This window comes from Camelina sativa, chromosome 16 (genome assembly GCF_000633955.1).
Source record: "Camelina sativa cultivar DH55 chromosome 16, Cs, whole genome shotgun sequence".
Lineage (NCBI taxonomy): Eukaryota > Viridiplantae > Streptophyta > Magnoliopsida > Brassicales > Brassicaceae > Camelina > Camelina sativa.
Genome location: NC_025700.1, coordinates 17,769,997 through 17,791,392, shown reverse-complemented (window position 1 = coordinate 17,791,392; position 21,396 = coordinate 17,769,997). Strand labels below are relative to the sequence as shown.

Sequence of the window (21,396 nt, the reverse complement as noted above, 5' to 3'; positions counted from 1 at the left end):
GACTCTTTTCTATGACAACCTCTGCATTCTTACAAAGAAGCACCACAATGGAGAAGATGAATCAGGTAAGAAGCTCACAACTTTTCTTCTTCTCAAAAACAAGAAAATGAAAAAAATAAAAGAAGTTATCTTCTTCTTTTTATATCTCTTGCTCGCTATGGGTTCATCATTTCTTACTCTGTCTGTACTGCAAATACAAGACGACCTTTTCTATTCTATTAACTTGCTCTGTGAGCTGTGATTCCCTGAACCTCTTTTTATTTTCTAATTTTAGTTTAATCTTGCATCATTTTATTATTTAAAATTATGGTTTATCATTGTTATTTTATTACTTCGTCTGGGGTTGACTTTTAGACTCCTTCCCCTACACACACACACATATATATACATACACACCTACATACATACAAATCATTGTCATGATCATCTTGTTAACTTATAATTAGGGTTTAGAGATTAATTACTTTGCAAATTCTTGAGTTTAACTAGGACAATCGGTAGTAATATTGTTCTTGTCGTATTGTTTCTCTTGCCGTCGTCGTATATAATATGTCTTCTCAGCCGAATCATCAGACTTCAATATCCAGTTTACTCCATGATCGCTTGCATATCCCTGCAGAAACAAACATCGAGAAGGAGTCCGCAGAGAAGGACACTTGTCAATCACAAAGAAAAAGGAAAGAACCAATTTTGCATGAAGTTGATGGCTCCTCAAGTGGTGCAGCTGCAGCAAAGAAACTAGACCATAACGCCAAGGAGCGTCTTAGGAGGATGAGACTTCATGCCTCTTACCTCACTCTCGGCACTCTTCTTCCTGATCACTCTTCTTCTTCCAAGGTTTTCTTGATATCAGAGCTAAAACCTGTGATTACAACTTTTAGGTCTGTTTCTGGTGGACGTTGTTGTGAGCTATAACTTTTCTTGGTGATTGACAGAAGAAATGGTCTGCACCGTCTATCATCGATAATGCAATAACTTACATTCCCAAGCTGCAAAATGAAGTTGGAGAGCTAACTCTAAGAAAGCAGAAACTTGTGGAGTTAGAGAGACGAGGTCCTTCCATTCGAGCAATCTTGGTTCTTGAGTTGGGAGAATCAGGTTATGAGGCTGTTGTACAGATATGCTTGAAGAAGGAAAACGAAGACGAGTTCTCGAACCTCCTTCATGTAATGGAGGTGCAAGGTTTGAGTATTTTAAGTGCTTCTACTTCTCTAGTTTGCCGAGAGCAAAGGGTGGTTTGCTATAATTTTCATGTCAAGGTGTGTCTCCTCTTTGTCTTCTTCATTTCTCTTTGATTTTATGTTTGTATAGAATATAGACATTGTGCTAGTTAGCAAGATTCATAGCGTATATAGGTTTTAGAGATATAAGTAAGGATGTAACTTTCCTTCTCCAAACAATACATGTTTAGAGTCCATATCTTGGGAGGATTATGTTAAGAATTCATAAAGTTAGAAAGGAATGTGTATATAGGACTAATTGATAGTTTATGATAAAGTTCTTGAATCAATGGGTTGTAAAAAAAAAAAGATTTTGATTGTATTGGTGCGACAGAGATTAATGTTTGGACTTCTATTGACCTGAATCTGAGTGTGGCATTCTGTACTGTATAGAGTGAGATGATATACTATACATACATATATTTTTCATGTATTATCAACGGCCGATCCTAGATAAGCAAAACCACTAAGCTTAATTCATAAATAATAGTTTTTACACTAGTTGAAAGAAACTAACTACTCGAAATATTGTACATGGGAAAGTGTAGATGGATGAGAAGCCATGTGAAGGTGATGACTACATCAAATTGTTAAAGAAGAACATAATTTCTTCGCTTCGTGACAACACAAAATGCAAATGAAAAATATAATGAGGTAACAGAATCAATGGAATATCTTTGATGATGCATATCGCAATTATCGTTCCTCTTATTGCTTTAGATCATGTTTAGTTTTTGGTGTTTGAAATCTCATATCAACCATATTTACATTTATAAGCTATTTTATATCTCCCTAGCTATGCTAAAAGAACCTTTTTAATTAGTATGCCTCAAGATCACGAGTTTGGATATGCTCTGGTTTATCTCGGATCCTAGAAAAATATGGGACCAAAGGCCATAACTTCTTGTAATCTTAAAAAAAGAGTCTATGATAATTAATAGAAACCCAATTAGATTATTTTAACTCGGTTTCATATATATTTATGTGTAATGGTTATGTTTTGGTTGATTTCTATAAGATACAACAATTTTTGTACTCGGTATAAGCAATCATTTTAGGCTTCGAGCAAGTATGAACTCGAGTCCGGTCTAACCTAGGTTCATTGTCAGCACATTTGAGCTTGACTAGAGTCTAGAGAGAGACATGATTCCATAGAGAACGTTATCTCTCTCCAATACAAAACTACCTTCGTATTTTATTTTATTTTCCTCAAGTCTTAAGCATTGTTCTCATAACCAAAAAAAAAATGAGATCGTGTATGGGCAGACATATAGTGGTACAATCGTGTATGTTAAAATTAAAAAATATGTTGTGACAAACTTGGAAATACGGGTGGGGGAGAGAGAGTCGATGCGTCATCAGTCCTCATACTTGAATTTACCGTTTTGCCCTCCCTGTTGTAATTTGAGAAAATCAAACTTATTATTTTCCTCGACGCTTTATTTATGACATCGACCCAATATAAAAAAAAAAAAAAAAGGTTCTGATCTCAACAAAAGTTTGAAGAGTCAAACAAAACAAACCTGTTGAGTTCTCTCAGAAGTAGAAGGAGAAGAAGAATCGAAGAGGATGAAGAAGCGAACGATGTACGCATGGGGAGCAGCGATTATAATCTTCATAGTTCTAATGATCGTCACTCCCACCATCCCTCAATCTCAGGCTTACCACGATTTCGCCGATCAACGCTCCTATTTCGGTATTACATATTTCATTCTCACACTTAATCTCATCATCTTAAATCCTCTCTTTTGAATTTTAGGGTTTTCAAATCTCATTGATTTTTTAATTCTCAGGGATTCCAAATGCTCTCAACGTCATTTCAAATTTAGCTTCTTCTTCTTCTTCTTCTTCTTTGTTCAATCAAGATTTTAACAAATTAGTGTCTATTTTGATTCAAAAAAAAAAAAAACAGTTTGAGAGGTGAGAAAATAGGATGGACTTGCTTTTACGTTGGTGTTGCTGCTGTTGCTTTTGGATCTTCTTACTATCATCTTCACCCTAACGATGCTACTCTCCTCTGGGATCGTCTTCCTGTACGCTTCTCTTTCTCTTTCTCTTAGACTCGCTTCTTGTGTCTTGTTTTTGATCACTCGTTTTTTTTTTTGGATTAGATGACTATTGCCTTCACATCAATCATGGCTATATTTGTAATCGAGAGAATTGATGAGCATAAGGGTACTTACTCCATTGTTCCTTTGCTTCTCGCTGGCCTTATTAGCATTTTGTATTGGAGGTAGTAACTCAAATTCCTTCAAACCCTTTCAAGTGGTTTTTAATGATACCATCTTGAGGTTAGAGTAAGCTGAGATGAGAAGCCGTTTTATTGCAGGTTTTTCGACGACCTTAGACCATATGCTTTAGTACAGTTTGTTCCCTGCATTGTTATTCCCTTGATGGCTATTCTATTGCCTCCAATGTATACACATTCTACGTATTGGCTCTGGGCTGCAGGTTAGTGATCAGTGTTTGTGTTGATATATTATCTCTTCAGTTTGCTTTTGCACTTTGAAGCTTTCTTATTCTAGATTCAATTGGCTGAAACTGCAGGATTTTATCTCTTAGCCAAGGTGGAAGAAGCTGCTGATAAGCCTATATATAGCTGGACTCATCATATTATTAGTGGCCATTCTCTGAAGCATTTGTGCGCTGCTATGGTCCCTGTCTTCCTTACCCTCATGCTTGCAAAAAGAACCGTTCAAACTGAGAGGTATTCTCATCATTTATGTGAAAATGACCGGAAATTGCAGATCCATATTCTTTACTCATGCTTTACCCTATATGGTTAATTACAGGATTAGCTTGTATACAACATGGAAGGTATCATGGACGAGGAGTAAAGGGAATGGCTCCGAGGAAGAGAGGTTTGATTATAGCTACTCTAACGTTGCAGTCGAAGAGACTCGATAGAGGTTATGTTGGTGATTCTCGTATATTGTAAGACCTTTGATAGTCGTGGTTAAGATCATTGATTGGCTAACAGAAGTTGTTATAGGTGGTAGAAGTAGTTACACTTGCACCCTTTTGCAATCTTATCAAATGCTACATTTTACCATAGATGTGTTGCCCCTTTGTTACCAATCAGTTATGTTTGTCATTTTTTGATGTTATTCCTTGTAATTGGAAAAAAAACGCCATGTTCTTATTAGCAACTCTGGTTCAAGAACCAAATCTACTGACCAAATTGGAAAACAAGTTTGCCTTAGTTTACACTAGTATCATCAAGATAAGCCGTTAAGTCTCCTAATAACAGAGACGACACCTTGAAATCCCAACTTCCCATCTCCATTTGCCACCATTCCAGAGAACAACTGCTTGTTCAAAGCAGCACCAGGCATAGCCGTTGCTGCTTCCGCCGCCATTCCCAAATCTTTCACCATATACTCCACAATACCCGTCGCCTTATAATCCCTCTCCACCATCATTTCCCCAAACAACCGCATTACCGCCGAGCCAGCCGCACCGTCCTTAACCGCCTCAAGCCATTTCACGGGATCTAAACCAGCCTTCTCAGAAACACAATCCCTTCAGCTAGTCCCACCATGTTGCTTCCTACACAAATCTGATTCCCAATCTTACAACTCTGACCACTCCCTGCTCCTCCCATATACCTCACGATTCCCATATTCTTCATCACGGGAGATAACCACTCCACGATCTCAGAATCTCCGCCGGCGAAAATCGTTAGCTTCGCCTCTCGTGCTCCAGCGTCTCCACCCGATACCGGCGCATCAACCGCCCAGCAATCCCTCCGCCTCGCCTCCTCGTGTATCTCACGCGCCAATCCTGGCTTGCTACTAGTCATGTCCACGGTTACTCCACCGGGTTTGAGACCAGAGAGTACACCATCGGGACCTAAAACCAGCGATCGAACATCGTCAGCGTTTCCAACTATGGTGAACACAACATCGCTCACCTCCGCTAACTCTTTGGGAGTATTGGCTGTGCGAGCTCCTTTGGTTTGCAGATCCTTCGATTTCCGAAGATCACGAGCGTAGACGGTGACGGAATAACCTGCAGCGAGGATATGAGAAACCATGGCTGATCCCATTATTCCGATGCCGATCCATCCGATTCTAGTCTTTGAAGGATCGATGAGTCTCGGGTGTGGAGTCTCCATTTCTTCGTTTCCAGAGATCGAATGAAGAATTTGTGAGAGACGGCGACAAAAAAAACCAGTAAGCTCTACTGACTTTACTCAATTTTTCATTTATTGAGCTCTAGTTTTTTTTTTTTTTTTTTTTTTTTTTTTTTTTTTTTTTTTTTTTTTTNCTGATGATCAGATTCTGATCTTTGGCTCCCCAATTACAAAGTCAAGGTTCTCACTTCTCTCAAGCTTTTTTATGCTCTGAAAGATTGAACAATTTAGAGTTTGATCTTAGAATGATTAACACATGGAGTTGGTGAAAGAAAGAAACAGAGGTAGAGCTTTAGAAACAGAGACTTCCAAAGTCACTATACTCAACAAACACGTGATGTTCATTGCCCATGAAATCATGCAAAAAAACTCAATATAGGTCACGAGACCTGAATTTCATCCTTGTTTTGGACTCTCCTTTCACATGCTTACCCTGTGATGCAACAAACTTTGTTATTTTTTTTCCCTTTATGGTAAACACTATAATCTATCAACATTTGCCACAAAAACAGAAACTCTCTATTTGTAACCATCTTTTGCTTTCTCTCTTTTTCCCAGTTTGGGATTCTGGAAAATATGGAATCGAGTTTTCCTTTCATCAATCAAGCACTCCTTATCACTGATCAACCCTTTATGACTTTTCACCATTTCCTGGTAGCATCAGCATGTGTCCTCATAGCAATCTTTGGTTACTATTTCTTCAAACCAAGGTGTATTATATACCTTATTGATTTCTCATGTTATCAGCCTCCTGACTTCTTGCGAGCTCCAGTCTCCAATTTCATTGAGCATCTGACCATATCCGGTGTTTTTGATCAAGAAAGTCTTGATCTTCAGCAGAAGGTTTTAGAGCGATCAGGGATTAGTGATGACGCGAGTGTCCCTGCCTCAGTCCATGAGATTCCACCAAACGCTTCTCTCCCTGCAGCTAGAGAAGAAACTCATGAGATCCTCTTCACTATTGTCGAAGAACTTTTCTCAAAGCATGAGATAGATCCAAAAAGTATTGACATCCTTGTGTCTAACTGCAGCCTCTTCTGTCCTTCTCCATCCATAACCTCTATGATCATAAACCGGTTTGGCATGAGGAGCGACATTAAGAGCTTTAGCTTGAGCGGTATGGGCTGCAGCGCCGGGATTCTTTCGGTTAATCTTGTTAAAGATCTTATGATGATTCATGGTGACTCTTTGGCCCTAGTGTTGAGCTTGGAAGCTGTGAGTCCAAATGGTTACAGAGGGAAGTCTAAGTCAATGCTCATTGCAAACACCATCTTCAGAATGGGTGGGGCTGCGATTCTTCTCTCCAACAGGAAGCAAGATATCAATAAGGCGAAATACAAACTCCAGCATCTTATACGAACTCACTTCGGATCAGAAAATGAATCCTACGAGAGTGTAATGCAGCAAGTTGATGAAGAAGGGAAAGTAGGAGTAGCATTGTCCAAGCAGCTTGTGAGGGTAGCATCAAAGGCCTTAAAGATCAACGTGGTGGAGTTAGGCCCTCGGGTTCTACCTTATTCAGAGCAGCTCAAATACATAATCTCATTTATCCAAAGAAAATGGGGAATGCACAAGGAGATATACACACCTAACTTCAAGAAAGCTTTTGAGCATTTCTGTATACATGCCGGAGGAAGGGCGATTATTGAAGGTGTGGAGAAGCATCTGAAGCTGGACAAGAAAGACGTAGAAGCTTCACGGTCAACTCTGTACCGTTATGGGAACACATCTTCGTCTTCACTGTGGTATGAGTTGCAATACCTGGAAGCTAAAGGTAGAATGAAGAAGGGAGATAAAGTATGGCAGATCGGGTTCGGAAGTGGCTTTAAGGCTAACAGTGCTGTCTGGAAATGCATTTCTGAGATTGATTCAAGAGACAGGAATGCATGGTCTGATCGAATCCATTTGTATCCGGTCTGTGGAGATGCTTCTAGTGAATTAAGGACAGAGCTCCTTTCTTGACATTGATTCGCTGCTCCATAGAATAGTTTATAAATTCCTTTGAGTTCTCTTTGGTTTGGTCTTAAGCTGATCATGCATTGTAGGAAAAACTTTCCACATTTTCAGATTCTTCAAGAGTTGTTTCTTTTAGATCTCTCCTCTCAGAAATGTTTTGTTATTGCAATATCAAATAGGATTTAGTATTTACCTTCACAATATTTAGTATCTGCTATAGTTTAACTTCCTATAACTGCAAATTAAACACTAAATACAAGTACCTGAAACACTAAAATTAAAGAAGCAAGAACCTTAAATCCAAACTTTTTTGTAAGTGTTAAAGAGTAACATTTTGCAATTTGCAAACTACTTGATCAGCTTTAGTTCTTGTGTCTAGTTCAGTTTTCATATGTTCAATCAACATATGTAGCCTTCTGCAAGTTCCCAATAAAGCTTCTGATGAAGAATTCTTAAAATCCTTAACAGCAGCCTCAATCTCATCAATATTTTCCTTTATTCTTTCCACTGTTTGTTTCATGAGAACCAAACTCTTGCGGTGGGTAAACGCAAGCTCCAAGCTCGTCAATCTGTACACTGGTTCCTTGACACAACTTCAGTAGTTTCTCAAGAGAGACCACAAACTCACCATTATCCTTTGGATTCTCCAGCTTGATCATGCCTGTGATAGCACGGATAACTCTTTTATTACCAAAAGTGTCTCAGACACGATATCAGCTACCATTTTAGCAACTTCAAATTCTTCAGGAGACAAGTCATCGCCTAAATCATCTTCATCTTCATCTGAGTTTGGAGTTTGGCTTTCAGCATTTGCGTAAGCTCATCAGGCTCGGGTGAAGAACAAGCTGGCTTCAGTTCTTTCATTTCCCTAAGAACATCTTTCATGGTAATAGCGACCAGTGTCATCGCCCTTCCAATCGCTTTGATGTTTGTTGCAGGCACCTTCTTCAGATTTGAGCATGCTTCCCACACTGCTCCTGCAAGCTGCGGAATCGACGGCTTCCTACCTTTCTCATATGTTCCTTCTGTTTCCAAAACAACAGAACCACCATAGTATTGAGTAATCTTAATCAATATAAGAACAAGAACATGGAGGCTTCTTACCGTATAGAGAGACAGAACCCTGCAAAAATCTGAAGCTGGAATCGACAATTTGTTTCATAGAGGCTTGTATTGATGAAGAAAGTGTAGTCCCATCACCAGCCATGCTTCCATGACAATGCAGCAAAAATCCTTGAAGAGCGTTAAAGTATGACTCGATAGCCTCCTTCAGTGCTTCAGCTTGTGGAGGTTGTTCTCCAGTCCATAGCATTCCCACTATTACAAATTTGCAATTATATAACCCAAACAATTGAAGAAAAACAAAAAAAGTAGGTTACGAAAAGACAACAACTGGCAAAAGGAAACCTATGGTGGCTTGTTTTGAAAGGTGATCAGAAATCTCAAGGACATCGTTCGAGCTTAATTTTTCTTGTGTAAGAGACGTAACTTGCTCGAACATCTGCAGAAGAAAATCACTAAATACGCTCTAAATCGGAGTAAAAATTTCCATCACAAAACACGAAACCAAAGAAAAAAAAAACCTGAAGAGTATCTTTGATGGTGTTGTGATAACCAACAAGGATTTGATTCAATTCGTCTCTCTTTGGTTTCGCCATCTCCGAATTTCTTCGCCTCTAGTCGTACTCGTACGTAAGTCCCTAACTTCAAAGTTCTCGTTTAATCTATGTTAGGGATTTTTTCACTCTTCAACAACACTTTCGTATTCCTACAATTCGCTAACGATTTTTTGTACCATTGCTTGTCGGCAAAACTAGGGTTATTTGATTTGATTTCTAAAACAACAACACACCCACAAAGCTTTGATTTGGTAATCCTAAACTAATAAAATCATAATCATCATTTGCTACTACTACTTGACATCAAACCTTCCAAAATGTTTCTGATCTTTTATACCCACAATGTTCTCACATTGGTGAGTTATGAGTATGACTTATGAGTTAAGTTACCGATGCTTAGACCCGTGACTTCTTCTCTCCCAGACACGTTCTTCGAGATGTCTAAAAGAAGGAAAACTTTCAAATCGGGATGAACTTCACCAACCAATACATCCCAATAACAGAAAATTCCTTTGTTTCCGATGGACAAAGAGATGTTACTTCTTATCTTCCAACATACCTGTTGTGTTTTTATGTTCCCCCTGTCACTCAAACCCACCTTTACTCTCTATCAGCACCCTACGAAGTAACCAGTTTTCGGCAAGATTGTCTACCCCAGACCCCTTTACACCTTTCACCACCAACTCAAACATAAGTCAAACTCTTCCTCTGCTATTCTCACTTCGCTCAAGATGAAGCATATTACCTCTAATGGAGCTGGATCTGTGTCCAGGAACAGTCCCTCTGCTGAGGAGGATGAACCAGTTCGCTTACCAGCCTTGGACAATGCTGCTCTGACCAGAAGATTTAGGCTCACGTTGATTGGGCGCGTTTTCCACACTGGAGGCAGAAGCATGGAAACTTTTCTGGCGTTTATGCCAAGCTTAGGAATCTGGGATGTAGATGGCCGAGTTCGTGGCTTTGACCTAGGCAATGGTCGATTCCACTTTAACTTCGAATCTGAAGAAGACCTGCAGAAAGTCCTAAGGAAAAGGCCTTGTCACTTCAACAAATGGACTTTCTCGCTAGAACGATGGGAACTCAATTTCCAGGAAAATCTCCTGTGCTTTGTTAACTTTTGGGTTAAGATACAAGATCTTCCCCTTCGATGTTGGGTGGATGAAGCTTTCAGAGGTATAGGGGCTTCTCTTGGCCATGTCTCCGAGGTTGATACCACGAATGCTAGAGTTTTGGTGGCTGTAAACGTTACTAAACCATTAAAGTTTACTAAGCGAGTGGTGACGGACGATGGAGAAGAAGTAACGGTCTCACTTGTTTATGAGAAACTGTTTCAGTATTGCTTTACTTGCCACTTAATCTCCCATGAAGAGAGAGATTGTCCCCAACTGTCAGACCACCAAAGACAACTTAATAAGGAACGAAGAGCAGCTGAGTTGCCCGGTAGATTGGACACTCGAAGAGCTCCGGTTGATAGGAGTGATAGGACCCACCGGGAGGAGGTGCGAAACAGTGATGGTCGCCGCCGGAACCATCACGCCTCAGAGATCTCTGCAGGACCAGCCAATGATTACCGCACAAGATCTCAACTAGAGGCACGAGACACTCCATCTGACTCACCTCAGGTGGAAAGGAACCTGTACCAGTCCAGAGAAATCCCTCCTTCGGAGATGAACCGCAACACGGTGTGGCATCGTGTCGGAGAGACTAACACGACATACCACCCCCGAAGCAGGGAATCCTCCCTGTTGTCATCGTCATTGAGGAAAAGAAATCCTGATAAAATCAGTGGCGCAAGCAATTCCGACATATGTCATATCGTGTTTTCTCTTACCAAAAGCCATTTGCTCAAAATTAAATAGTGTTATTGCCAATTTCTGGTGGAGCAACAAGGCTGAGAGTAAAGGATTACACTGGCTTTCTTGGGAACAGATGTGTAATGATATATCGGAAGGCGGGCTAGGCTTCCGGACACGAGAAGAGTTCAATCTTGCCCTGTTGGCAAAGCATCTTTGGAGGCTGTTGCGATACCCATATACTCTTCTTAGTCGAGTCCTCAAAGGGAGATACTACCGCTACTGCAATCCATTGGAGACACAAGTATCAAACAGACCATCCTATGGATGGAGGAGCATGTTGGCGGCAAAGCAAGTCTTATCGTATGGCATCCAGAAGACCATCAGTTCAGGATTCAACACGTTCGTTTGGACTGAACCATGGATCCCAGATTCACCGGCCCGATCACCACTAGGGCTATAGCATGCGAGAGATCCTATGATGTGTGTTGACACACTGATTGATTTTAACATTAAACAATGGAAAGTGGAGCGTCTTCGGGAACTCTTCCCTCCGAAATTACCCTTATCATGGGGATCAAACTGAGTTTACAAGCCTCGCGAGACGGGTATTCCTGGACCTTGACAAAGTCAGGAAATTATACGGTTAAGTCTGGATATGAAGCCGTGAGAGCTATCTCTCGCCCTGCTTGTGACCTCCCTGTTCAGAGCCCTAGCGTTACAACACTCAAGGCGCAAGCATGGAAGTTAAAAACATCACGAAAGCTGAAGCACTTCGTGTGGCAATGTGTGACTGGATGCGTGGCCGTTTGCCAACGCTTACATCATCAACATATTGGTAGAGACAAGGGTTGCCCTAGATGTGGAGGAGAGGAGGAAACTATCAACTACATGCTATTTGAATGTCCTCCAGCACGCCAGGTGTGGGCATTATCAACTATACCCTCCCATCCTTTGGTGTTCCCTTCACCTTCCCTATATAGTAACCTTGATTTTCTATATGGGAGAGATAGAGACGTCGGTAACCTCGTTGAACACTTGAGGCCATTTCCTTGGATGATGTGGTACATGTGGAAGGCAAGAAATAAGAAAGTGTTTGAAAATATCTCTGAGCCCCTGCAAGACACGTTGGAAAAAGCTATCAAAGAAGAAGAGGTTTGGAGAAGAGCCAATACGAAAGACCTGGTGTGTGGGATAGATGAAGCCAGGATATCCCCGACTCCCCTCCCACAGGACACCGTTATTTGCTATATTGACGGATCTTGGCACACAGACATGGATAGGAGCGGTCACGGCTGGATAGCGTCCATTGGGGATAGGATATTGAATATGGGGTTAAAAAGATCGCGGAAAAGTCTTTCTCCTCTACACGCAGAGCTCGACACCCTCATTTGGGCTATGGAATGCTTACTGACCTTGGGCTTGGATAGAGCACTCTTTGCGATAGATTGTGCAGACTTACTAACAATGACATCCAATGTAGAAGATTGGCCGAATTTTTCATCAGAATTGAGGAATTTTATTCACTTTAGAGATTGTTTAGCTAGTTTTAGCTTAAGACATATTCCTAGGGAAGATAACATCCGTGCTGACAAACTTGCGAAATGTGCAAGAGTACGAGGTTTCTGTTTTTCCCATGTAAGCACATCGGTCTCTTCTTGGCTCTCTAACGCAGAGAGTCTCTTCCGATAACTTAATATATGGGGTTGTTCGACAAAAAAAAGGTGTATGACTTATGAGTTAATTATGACATAGAAGAGGTAGAGATCAAGACTGTTACATACCATTGCTTGTCGGCAAAAGTAGGTTTATTTGATTATATTGATTTCTAATCTTATATATTAGTCAGATTTTTATGAGCAATTGTTAGATTATTTGTTTTCGATATGATAAATGATTATTAACTTTTTATAAGTAGTGTGGACATCAAAGACAGTAGAGGCCGAAACTCACAATCAATTCTTCATCATCACTATAACAACAACACCAGTACACCACATATATCGAACTAATTAAAGCTCAACATTTAATGGCGACGACATGATTGTCAGTCTATTGATTTAGCTGATCTCCTCATGTTCTTCACTATCTTTCTCATTAAACTCGCCACCCATCACTCTCAGCCTCGCTTTTCCCGCCTGCTCATACCATTCATATAGACATCAGTTTCACTTTCTGAAAATGTACTAATCAATTTTTTTTTTCCTCAAAATCAAACATACTAAATAAAGAACATCATTACTTTCACTTTACTAACCTGTTGTTTCCAGTTGGTGAGGATGACGATAAGACCGAGCAAAACCGCTTGTACAAAGGACCCAACTGTGATCCCAATCCAGAGTCCTCTTCCTCCCATTTTAAACCTAAACGCTAATAGAATAGCAGTTGGTATACCACAGAGATAGTATGCTGCTAGATTTACATAAGCCCCTATATCTTGTCTCCCTGATCCTCTAGCTACACCTACAATTCCAAACACATTGTTAATCCTGTAATTAGTCTCTTAATGATTTTAACATTATAGAAGGAGACTCTAACCCGAAAGAACTGCGTGAAGGGCATCAAATATGACCGATAAAGCAACCAACGGAGCCATTGATCTTACATAATCCACAACTTCGATTTCAGAGCTGAATAGGTAANTTAAGCAACTGATCAGTCCATTCCAAACTTAATTATTTAGAAGATGAAAGGGACATACCAGACTGAGAGAACAGAGGCTTCTAGCTTAGGATTTGGTAAAATCCCAGAGAGTAAGAGAAGAAATTCGAATGACCACCACTCGAGGCTAATATAACACTAAAGAGATTAAAGACAAGTCTAATGTCAACAACTCTGTGACTAAACACAGAGAGGAGGTAAGAGGAGTTTATATTACCAAATCATAGATGCAGATGGGATTCCAAACCGGAAAAACTCTCCCATTCCTTTAAACACACTCATGGAGATGGGAGCACGAGTCTTGCTACAGCTGGAAGAAAACGTCATGTATAATCCAAGAACAGTCACGTTAAACCAGTAAGAGACGCCAATCGCAATAGCTGCACCGAGGCTCCCAAGACCAAACTTAAAGACCAAACTCCAGCAGAGAACAACATGGACACAAAGAGCAGATATTGAACTCATAATCAAAGGCAAAATCAGACTCTGCGCTTGGTAAAACCGAACAAGTGACTGCAAAGTAGCATAACCAAAGAGCGCAGGTATGAGCCAAGTTGCAAACTTTCCAGCTTGTTGAGCCACCAGAGGATCTTGTCCAATAAGAGAAAGTATATCACCCATGTAACTCCAAAGAACTGACAAAGGAATACACACAAGATACAAAGAGAAGATCCCTGTGTAAGTATGAACTCCAAGTTTTTCGAATTGTTTAGCTCCATAAGCTTGACCACATAAAGTCTCCAACGCACTAGCCAATCCAAACTGTATATATGGTCACATAATTGATCACAACTCAGAATCTTAAGCTTATCAAAAGAAACAGATCAAGAAAGAGGGACATACGACGAGACTAAAACCGGTGACGCTACAGAAAGAAAAGGCAATGGCGGTGCTTGAGAGATAAAGCTCACCGAGATGACCAACCATCNCTTTTCCAGCCCCTAACTCGTTTGCAACTCTTGTACTGCAACCAACAAAAGTCAGAGAGAAGGGTTTTATGTTTTTGATATATAACTCCCCTTTCTAAAAATGGAAGAAAGACGGGAAATGAGCAAGAACCTTGCTGCTGCGCCAAGACTCTCTGGTATTTGGTACAAGGAGGACTGAGTTGACAGNTCACAAGCAAGCCCTGCTCCACCGAATCCATTCTCTCTGCTTCTTCTTCTTCTTCTTCTTCCCCTGAGATCACGAGAATCTTTAACCTATTCTCCCAACAATCAATCTTATATACTTGTTCTACTAGTAATATTTTATGACTTGTCTTCTGTGTGTCGTATCTTGATTCTATACCTCTCTCGTTCAGCCGCCATAAATTCTATCTGAATCGAAATAATGGCTCAATGTTGAAAAATTCAATGGTCGTAATTTTGCTTTTAAGTTTATATATATATATTTTTTTTTTTTTGCTATAGCAACTTTATGGTTCAACTGTCAATTAAACACTAAATACACAGAAACACTAAAAATAAAGAAGCATCACATTAATATTCTTTAGTTTTTATTAAAATATTTTTCTAACGGGTAACGGGATTATTATTTTCCCTCCACTTTCCCATAAATCATCATAGTTGTACGCTTGTAATAATATTATGCATTAATTTTATTTTTGTTTTGTTTCATAAAACAACAACACCAACAAACTCATACTGATTACAAGCTTTAAATGAAGAAATTGATTTGGCTTATCATGTTCTTCACTTATTTATTTTATTTTTAATAATGTACTTCTTCACTTATTTTCATCTTCAAACTCCTCAGCCATCAGTCTTTCTCTTGCATTTTTCGCCTGCCCATATGATTCATGCATTATCAATAGACATCACTTTCATTTTTTACAAATTCACTAAATCATTTTCACTTAACTAACCTCTTGCTCCCAGTTGGTAAACATAACGATAAGACCGAGCAAAAAAGCTTGAACAAAGGACCCAACTGTGATCCCAATCCAGAGTCCTCTTCCTCTCATTTTAAACCCAAAGGCTAATATGATAGCAGTTGGTGTGCCACAGAGATAGTATGCTGCTAGGTTTACATAAGCCCCTTTATCTTGCCTCCCTGCTCCTCTAGCCACACCTGTTATATATGTTTCATTTCCACTAATAACACATCAATTATAAACGTTAACTTCATTCATGATTTTAACATTATAGGAGGAGAGAATCTAACCCGAAAGAACCGTGTGGAGGGCATCAAATATTACTAATAAAGAAACCAGCGGGGCCATTGATCTTACGTAATCCACAACTTCGGTTTCTGAGCTGAATAAGTAACCAAATACATTTCTTGAACCAAAGACTATTGCACTCACCAGTATTGATTCTACACCTGCTATAACCATCACTGTGTAAACCGCCATCCGAGCTTGTTTCGGATTTCCAGCTCCTAACTCGTTTGCAACTCTTGTACTACAACAACCACCACAAGAGAGATAAGGGTTTTAGGTTTTAGATAGATAACTCTCATTTTGCATAACCGAAAAGAAAAAAAAGAACCTTGCTGCTGCGCCGAGACTCTCTGGTATATGGTATGCAAAGGATATTGTCGATAGACTTTAAAGAAGGAAGAGAGCAACTGAGTTGTACGATACTATTACATTCCAAAACCCAAGTCTTTAAAAGATAGAAAAGAAAAAGAAAAAAGAAAAAAAATACCACACTGAGAGAACAGAGGTTTCTAGCGTTGAATTTGGTAAAATCCCAGAGAGCAGGACCAAAAATTCGAATGACCACCACTCGAGGCTAGTTCAACACCAAAGTTAAATGTCAAGAACACTGTGACGAAACCAAACCAACCAAAAGAGGAATAAAGAAAAGTTTCTATACCAAATCATCGACGCAGATGGGATTCCAAGCCAGAAAAACTCTTTCATTCCTTTGAACACACTCATGGAGATAGTTGCACGGCTCTTGCTACAGCTGGAAGAAAACTTCATGTATAATCCAAGTACAACCACGTTTACCCAGTAAGAAACCCCAATCGCTATAGCTGCACCGCGGATCCCAAGCCCAAACTTAAAGACCAAACTCCAGCAGAGGGAAACGTGGACACAGACAGCAGAGAGTGAGCTTATAATCAACGGAAAAATCAGACTCTGCGCTTGCAAAAACTGTACAAGCGGCTGTAAAGTGGCGTAAGCAAAGAGGGCAGGTATGAGCCAAGTTGCAAATTTCCCAGCTTCTTGAGCAACCAGAGGATCTTGTCCAATGAGAGAGAGTATAGCACCCATGTAACTCCATAGCACAGACAAAGGAATACACACAAGATACAAAGAGAGAATCGTTGTGTAAGTATGTACTCCAAGTTTCTCATACTGTTTAGCTCCATAAGCTTGGCCACATAAAGTCTCCATTGCACTAGCCAATCCAAACTGTAAAATGATAATCACAATCACAATTCAGAATCATAAGCTAATCCCATAATCAAGAATTCAAGATTCAAGAAAGAGAACAGAGAGGATCTGTGTAAGTTTGGAAGTTGCAGTCAGTTGGTCATTTGGTGGCTGCAACTTCCAAACGAAGAAGAACAATGACCATAAAGAGAGAGAAAGACTTACGACAAGGCTGAAACCGGTGGCGCTGCAGAAAGAAACAGCAATGGCGGTGCTAGAAAGGAAAAGCTCACCGTCACCGAGATGACCAATCATCACTATAGATATCACTTGAAGAAAATCCATAGACAAGTTTACTGCAACCATCGGACCAGCAATGTAACCAAGCCTCTTCATCTCCCGGAAATAACCATCTTTCTTCTTGACTTCTTCCTCGTCGCTCTTTGCAAGCAGACCCTTCTCTGCAGAATCCATTCCTCTTCCTTCTTGTTTTTGTTTCTTCACTGGAGAGATCTTGAGCTTTCTTTAGGGATTTTTTAACCTGATCTTCTATGAATCTTCCCTATCTATACCATCATTTATGTTTACACCTTCTAGGCTTGTACGAACCTCCTCTCTTATTCAACCACCATAAATTTTCTCTGGAGCTATATGGTCCATGATAGCAAATAAGGAAAGTGGCATTTGAGAACAAAATCATGCTTGGCTTGAAACTATCTATTGAAATTACTTGAACTAGAAAATGTATTGACATCTAAACTTCCTTAGTAATTGATTTCAGTGTTGATTGTATATGAATGTGGTTGTTTCTTCCTCTTCAAAGGCATTAGATAAACAAATTCTTCTTGTTTATCTTTGAAACCCATTTTTGAATTTCTTTAGCATCAAAAGATTTGTTTGTTTGCTCTTTTAGTTAATCATCAGTCCACTCTTATTGTTTCCTCACTCCTATACATTTATTTGCTCTTTTTTAGCTCCATAACTTGGAGCAAATCGTAAAGGGCTCGACCGCTAGAGGCCAAAACTAATGTGAACATTCAATTCCTCATTACTATACTTGAAAACAACAACACAAATAAACACACACGACATTTAATGGAGAAGATGGTGATTGAACTTTTGATTAGTTTAGCTGATCACTTCATTATCTTTCTCTTCAAACTCATCACCCATAACTCTTTCTCTAGCCTTTCTCGCCTGCACACAAATATCATTAATTCATACATATATCAAAAAACACATCACTTTCACTTTTACTTCCAGAACCTACTATTTGAACCATAGGATCAACATGTGTATACGACATCACTCTCGCTTTTACTTTCCAAACCTACTAATGAATTAAACATGAGAACAACATGTGTACAAAGGACATTACTTTACTAACCTGTTGTTTCCAGTTGGTGAGGATTACGATAAGACCGAGCAAAACAGCTTGCACAAAGGACCCAACAGTGATCCCAATCCAGAGTCCTCTTCCTCCCATTTTAAACCTAAAAGCTAATAAAACAGCAGTTGGTATGCCGCAGAGATAGTATGCTGCTAGGTTTACATAAGCCCCTATATCTTGCCTCCCTGATCCTCTAGCCACACCTGCAGTGTCAATCCCCTTAGTTAAAACATTGTTGATCCTTAAAACTAGTTTCTTAATGAATTTTTAACATTATAGAAGGAGACTCTAACCCGAAAGAACTGCGTGAAGGGCATCAAATATGACAGATAAAGCAACCAGCGGAGCCATTGATCTTACATAATCCACAACTTCGATTTCAGAGCTGAATAGGTAACCAAATACGTTTCTTGCTGCAAAAACTATTGCACTCACCATTATTGATTCTACACCTGTTATAACCATCACTGTATAAACCGCCATTCGAGCTTGTTTTGGGTTTCCAGCTCCTAACTCGTTTGCAACTCTTGTACTGCAACACCAACAACAACAGAGAGAAGGGTTTTAGGTTTCAAAGATAGATATCTCCAATTTTGCAAAATTGGGAAATTGAGAAAAGAGAGAACCTTGCTGCTGCGCCTAGACTCTCTGGTATTTGGTACAAGGAGGAGATTGTTGATAGACTATTAAAGAAAAGACAAAACAACTGAGTTGTATGTATATATGTTAACAATCCATTCCAAAACAAAGTCATTAGGATATACAAAAACATACCACACTGAGAGAATAGAGGTTTCTAGCTTCGGATTTGGTAATATCCCAGAAAGCATGACTAAAAACTCGAATGACCACCATTCCAGGCTAGTTCAACACCAAAAGAAAACAAAGATTCTCAAGTCAAGACTCAACTGTCAAGAACTCTGTAACCAAACCAACAAAAAGAGGCATGAAGAGAAGTTTATATTACCAAATCATAGAGGCAGATGGGATTCCAAACCGAAAAAATTCTCCCATTCCTTCAAACAAACTCATGGAGATGGGAGCACGGCTCTTGCTACAGCTGGAAGAAAACGTCATGTATAATCCAAGAACAGTCACGTTTAACCAGTAAGAAACACCAATCGCAATAGCTGCACCGAGGCTCCCAAGCCCAAACTTAAAGACCAAACTCCAGCAAAGGACAACGTGGACACAGACAGCAGAAATTGAACTCATAATCAACGGCAAAATCAGACTCTGCGCTTGGAAAAACCGAACAAGCGGCTGCAAAGTAGCATAACCAAAGAGCGCAGGTATGAGCCAAGTTGCAAACTTTCCAGCTTCTTGAGCAACCATAGGGTCTTGTCCAATGGCAAAGAGTATATCACCCATGTAACTCCAAAGAAGAGACAAAGGAATACACACAAGAAACAATGAGACAATCCCTGTGTAAGTATGAACTCCAAGCTTCTCAAATTGTTTAGCTCCATTAGCTTGACCACATAAAGTCTCCAATGCACTAGCCAATCCAAACTGTATAGTTTACCACCACAAAAATCACAAATCAGAATCATATAACCAAATTTATCAAACGAAACAGATCAAGAAAGAGTGAGAGAGAGACATACGACGAGGCTGAAACCAGTGACGCTGCAGAAAGAAATGGCAATGGCGGTGCTGGAGAGATAAAGCTCACCGAGATGACCAACCATCATTGTCGATATCACAAGAAGAACGTACATAGACGAGTTGATCGCAATCATCGGACCAGCAATGTAACCAAGCCTCTGCATCTCCCGCAAAAACCCATCTTTCTTGTTTACTTCTTCTCCATGGCTCCTCACCACGAGCAAGCCCTTCTCCACTGAATCCATTCCTCTTCCTTCTTCCTTCTTCGCTGAGATCTTGAGATTTGATTCAGAAACACCGAACCAATCCCTATATATTCTATTTTATATGTTTATATTTTTTTTGTTTTGCTTTCTGGAATTTAGCGGCGTGTCGTATCATGTTTCTACACCTTCCGATAAAACCGATACATGCGTCGTCCTCTCTCAGTCAGCCGCCATAAATGTTTTCCCTGGATCTATATGGCACATGACTTATAGTTATAGCAAATTAAGAAAAGGTTGGAAATTACCAAAGTATACAAATATGAAAATCTTTACGCTCTTTAGTTTGAAAAAAATAAATTGAAATGTAGTTTTTTATTTGAATAAAAAGTATATGGTTGTTTCTTTCTGTACAAGGCATTAAATCAAAAGTTAAATCAATTGAAAAATTTGTTCCGTTTATATCATGTGAAGTTGTCAACCAACCTCATTGTCACTGACTTGCTCTATATTTTTCATTTTTTTTTTTCATTTTGGAATTTTAAATTTAGTGTCGTGTCGTATGAAAATTCTACTCCTGCAGAAATAATATATAATTTAGCATCTTAAATTGTGAATGGTTGTCCAGTACACTCCAGACCAGACTAAAGTCGAACCAGTACACTTCAATCTAAAACTCTTTTGAATCAACCATTTATCTCATCTCAAATTCATAAGTAAGTTTTATTTTCTCACCTCATTTTCTTTTTAGTTTAGTTTATAGTAGATATTTGAGAATTTATTAGTTAATTTTTTTAAGGATGATGAGCTAGTTTATTAGTATAGATATGATGTTTTTAGTTAACTTTTAGTTTGATCTTATATTTATTAACTAACTTAATATTGTTTGTGATTATAGATATGTCATCACAAGGTCGTAATATGAATGCAAACATGGATCCTCCTATACGTAAACGGGTAACTTTTAATATACACCTAACTTTATTTGCAATTGAATTTATTTAGCATTACACATATCTTTCTTTATCTTATTTCAATAATTATATTATTATTGAAATAATATAATAATATAATGGTCTTCCGCCACTGAATAAAGAAAAGTTATTTAATAGATCTCATACATCTTTACGTTCTATTATAGAACAAACATTTGGAGTATGGAAGAAGAAGTGGAGGATTCTTAGGGATGATCCTAGATATGGTTTGGAAGTGCAAAAGAGAGTAATTATCGTCACGATGGGACTCCACAACTTTATTAGAGTTTCGAATTTTTCGGATACAGATTTCTTTGAAGATTCTTCAAAAGTGCATACAGAAAACGAGCAAAATTACTCAAATGAACAAGATGAGGTCGAGAGAGAAGATAGACCATATATGGCAAACATACGAGACAATATTGCTGATATGTTATGGGATAATCGAAATAATAGATTTTGATTTGTAATTTTTAAAAACATTTTGTAATAGTTATTAGTTAATTATG

General features: G+C 39.1%; 6 protein-coding genes and 2 pseudogenes across 9 annotated transcripts; 3 read left to right on the top strand and 5 right to left on the bottom strand.

The window, feature by feature from the left end:
- LOC104750971 lies at positions 6 to 1,861 on the top strand. Of its 2 annotated transcripts, none has more exons than XM_019237962.1 (3): positions 6 to 65; positions 620 to 837; positions 936 to 1,424. In XM_019237962.1, the coding sequence occupies exons 2-3, from the start codon at positions 772 to 774 to the stop codon at positions 1,293 to 1,295; spliced, it is 426 nt and encodes a 141-aa protein (XP_019093507.1). In that variant the 5' UTR covers positions 6 to 65; positions 620 to 771; the 3' UTR covers positions 1,296 to 1,424. The 2 variants fall into 2 exon arrangements, with proteins under 2 accessions (XP_019093507.1, XP_010471132.1); XM_010472830.2 differs by lacking the exon at positions 6 to 65 and adding an exon at positions 1,769 to 1,861 and having other exon boundaries at positions 521 to 837; positions 936 to 1,259.
- LOC104750967 lies at positions 2,672 to 4,519 on the top strand. Of its 2 annotated transcripts, none has more exons than XM_010472825.2 (6): positions 2,672 to 2,916; positions 3,153 to 3,253; positions 3,332 to 3,453; positions 3,550 to 3,671; positions 3,768 to 3,927; positions 4,013 to 4,519. In XM_010472825.2, the coding sequence occupies exons 1-6, from the start codon at positions 2,790 to 2,792 to the stop codon at positions 4,125 to 4,127; spliced, it is 747 nt and encodes a 248-aa protein (XP_010471127.1). In that variant the 5' UTR covers positions 2,672 to 2,789; the 3' UTR covers positions 4,128 to 4,519. The 2 variants fall into 2 exon arrangements, with proteins under 2 accessions (XP_010471127.1, XP_010471126.1); XM_010472824.2 differs by having other exon boundaries at positions 2,677 to 2,916; positions 3,133 to 3,253; positions 4,013 to 4,365.
- Positions 4,341 to 5,477, bottom strand: LOC104750969 (annotated as a pseudogene).
- Positions 5,307 to 7,596, top strand: LOC104750970 (3-ketoacyl-CoA synthase 7-like). Its single transcript, XM_010472828.2, has 2 exons — positions 5,307 to 5,395; positions 5,501 to 7,596. Exon 2 carries the CDS (start codon positions 5,932 to 5,934, stop codon positions 7,315 to 7,317), a length of 1,386 nt encoding a protein of 461 aa, XP_010471130.1. The 5' UTR covers positions 5,307 to 5,395; positions 5,501 to 5,931; the 3' UTR covers positions 7,318 to 7,596.
- Positions 7,631 to 8,981, bottom strand: LOC104750966 (annotated as a pseudogene).
- LOC104753772 (protein DETOXIFICATION 14-like) lies at positions 12,600 to 14,311 on the bottom strand. The gene is made up of 6 exons (XM_010475973.1): positions 14,228 to 14,311; positions 13,602 to 14,146; positions 13,406 to 13,511; positions 13,262 to 13,358; positions 12,981 to 13,186; positions 12,600 to 12,861 (listed from the first exon to the last, which is right to left on the bottom strand). Exons 1-6 carry the CDS (start codon positions 14,309 to 14,311, stop codon positions 12,784 to 12,786), a joined length of 1,116 nt encoding a protein of 371 aa, XP_010474275.1. The 3' UTR covers positions 12,600 to 12,783.
- On the bottom strand, positions 14,877 to 17,644 carry LOC104750960 (protein DETOXIFICATION 14-like). Of its 2 annotated transcripts, XM_010472817.2 has the most exons (7): positions 16,938 to 17,644; positions 16,207 to 16,751; positions 16,036 to 16,122; positions 15,877 to 15,933; positions 15,551 to 15,789; positions 15,252 to 15,457; positions 14,880 to 15,170 (listed from the first exon to the last, which is right to left on the bottom strand). In XM_010472817.2, the coding sequence occupies exons 1-7, from the start codon at positions 17,184 to 17,186 to the stop codon at positions 15,114 to 15,116; spliced, it is 1,440 nt and encodes a 479-aa protein (XP_010471119.1). In that variant the 5' UTR covers positions 17,187 to 17,644; the 3' UTR covers positions 14,880 to 15,113. The 2 variants fall into 2 exon arrangements, with proteins under 2 accessions (XP_010471121.1, XP_010471119.1); XM_010472819.2 differs by lacking the exon at positions 15,877 to 15,933 and having other exon boundaries at positions 14,877 to 15,170.
- On the bottom strand, positions 17,733 to 20,153 carry LOC104750961 (protein DETOXIFICATION 14-like). The gene is made up of 7 exons (XM_010472820.2): positions 19,710 to 20,153; positions 19,070 to 19,614; positions 18,877 to 18,963; positions 18,729 to 18,785; positions 18,396 to 18,634; positions 18,100 to 18,305; positions 17,733 to 17,909 (listed from the first exon to the last, which is right to left on the bottom strand). The coding sequence occupies exons 1-7, from the start codon at positions 19,953 to 19,955 to the stop codon at positions 17,841 to 17,843; spliced, it is 1,449 nt and encodes a 482-aa protein (XP_010471122.1). The 5' UTR covers positions 19,956 to 20,153; the 3' UTR covers positions 17,733 to 17,840.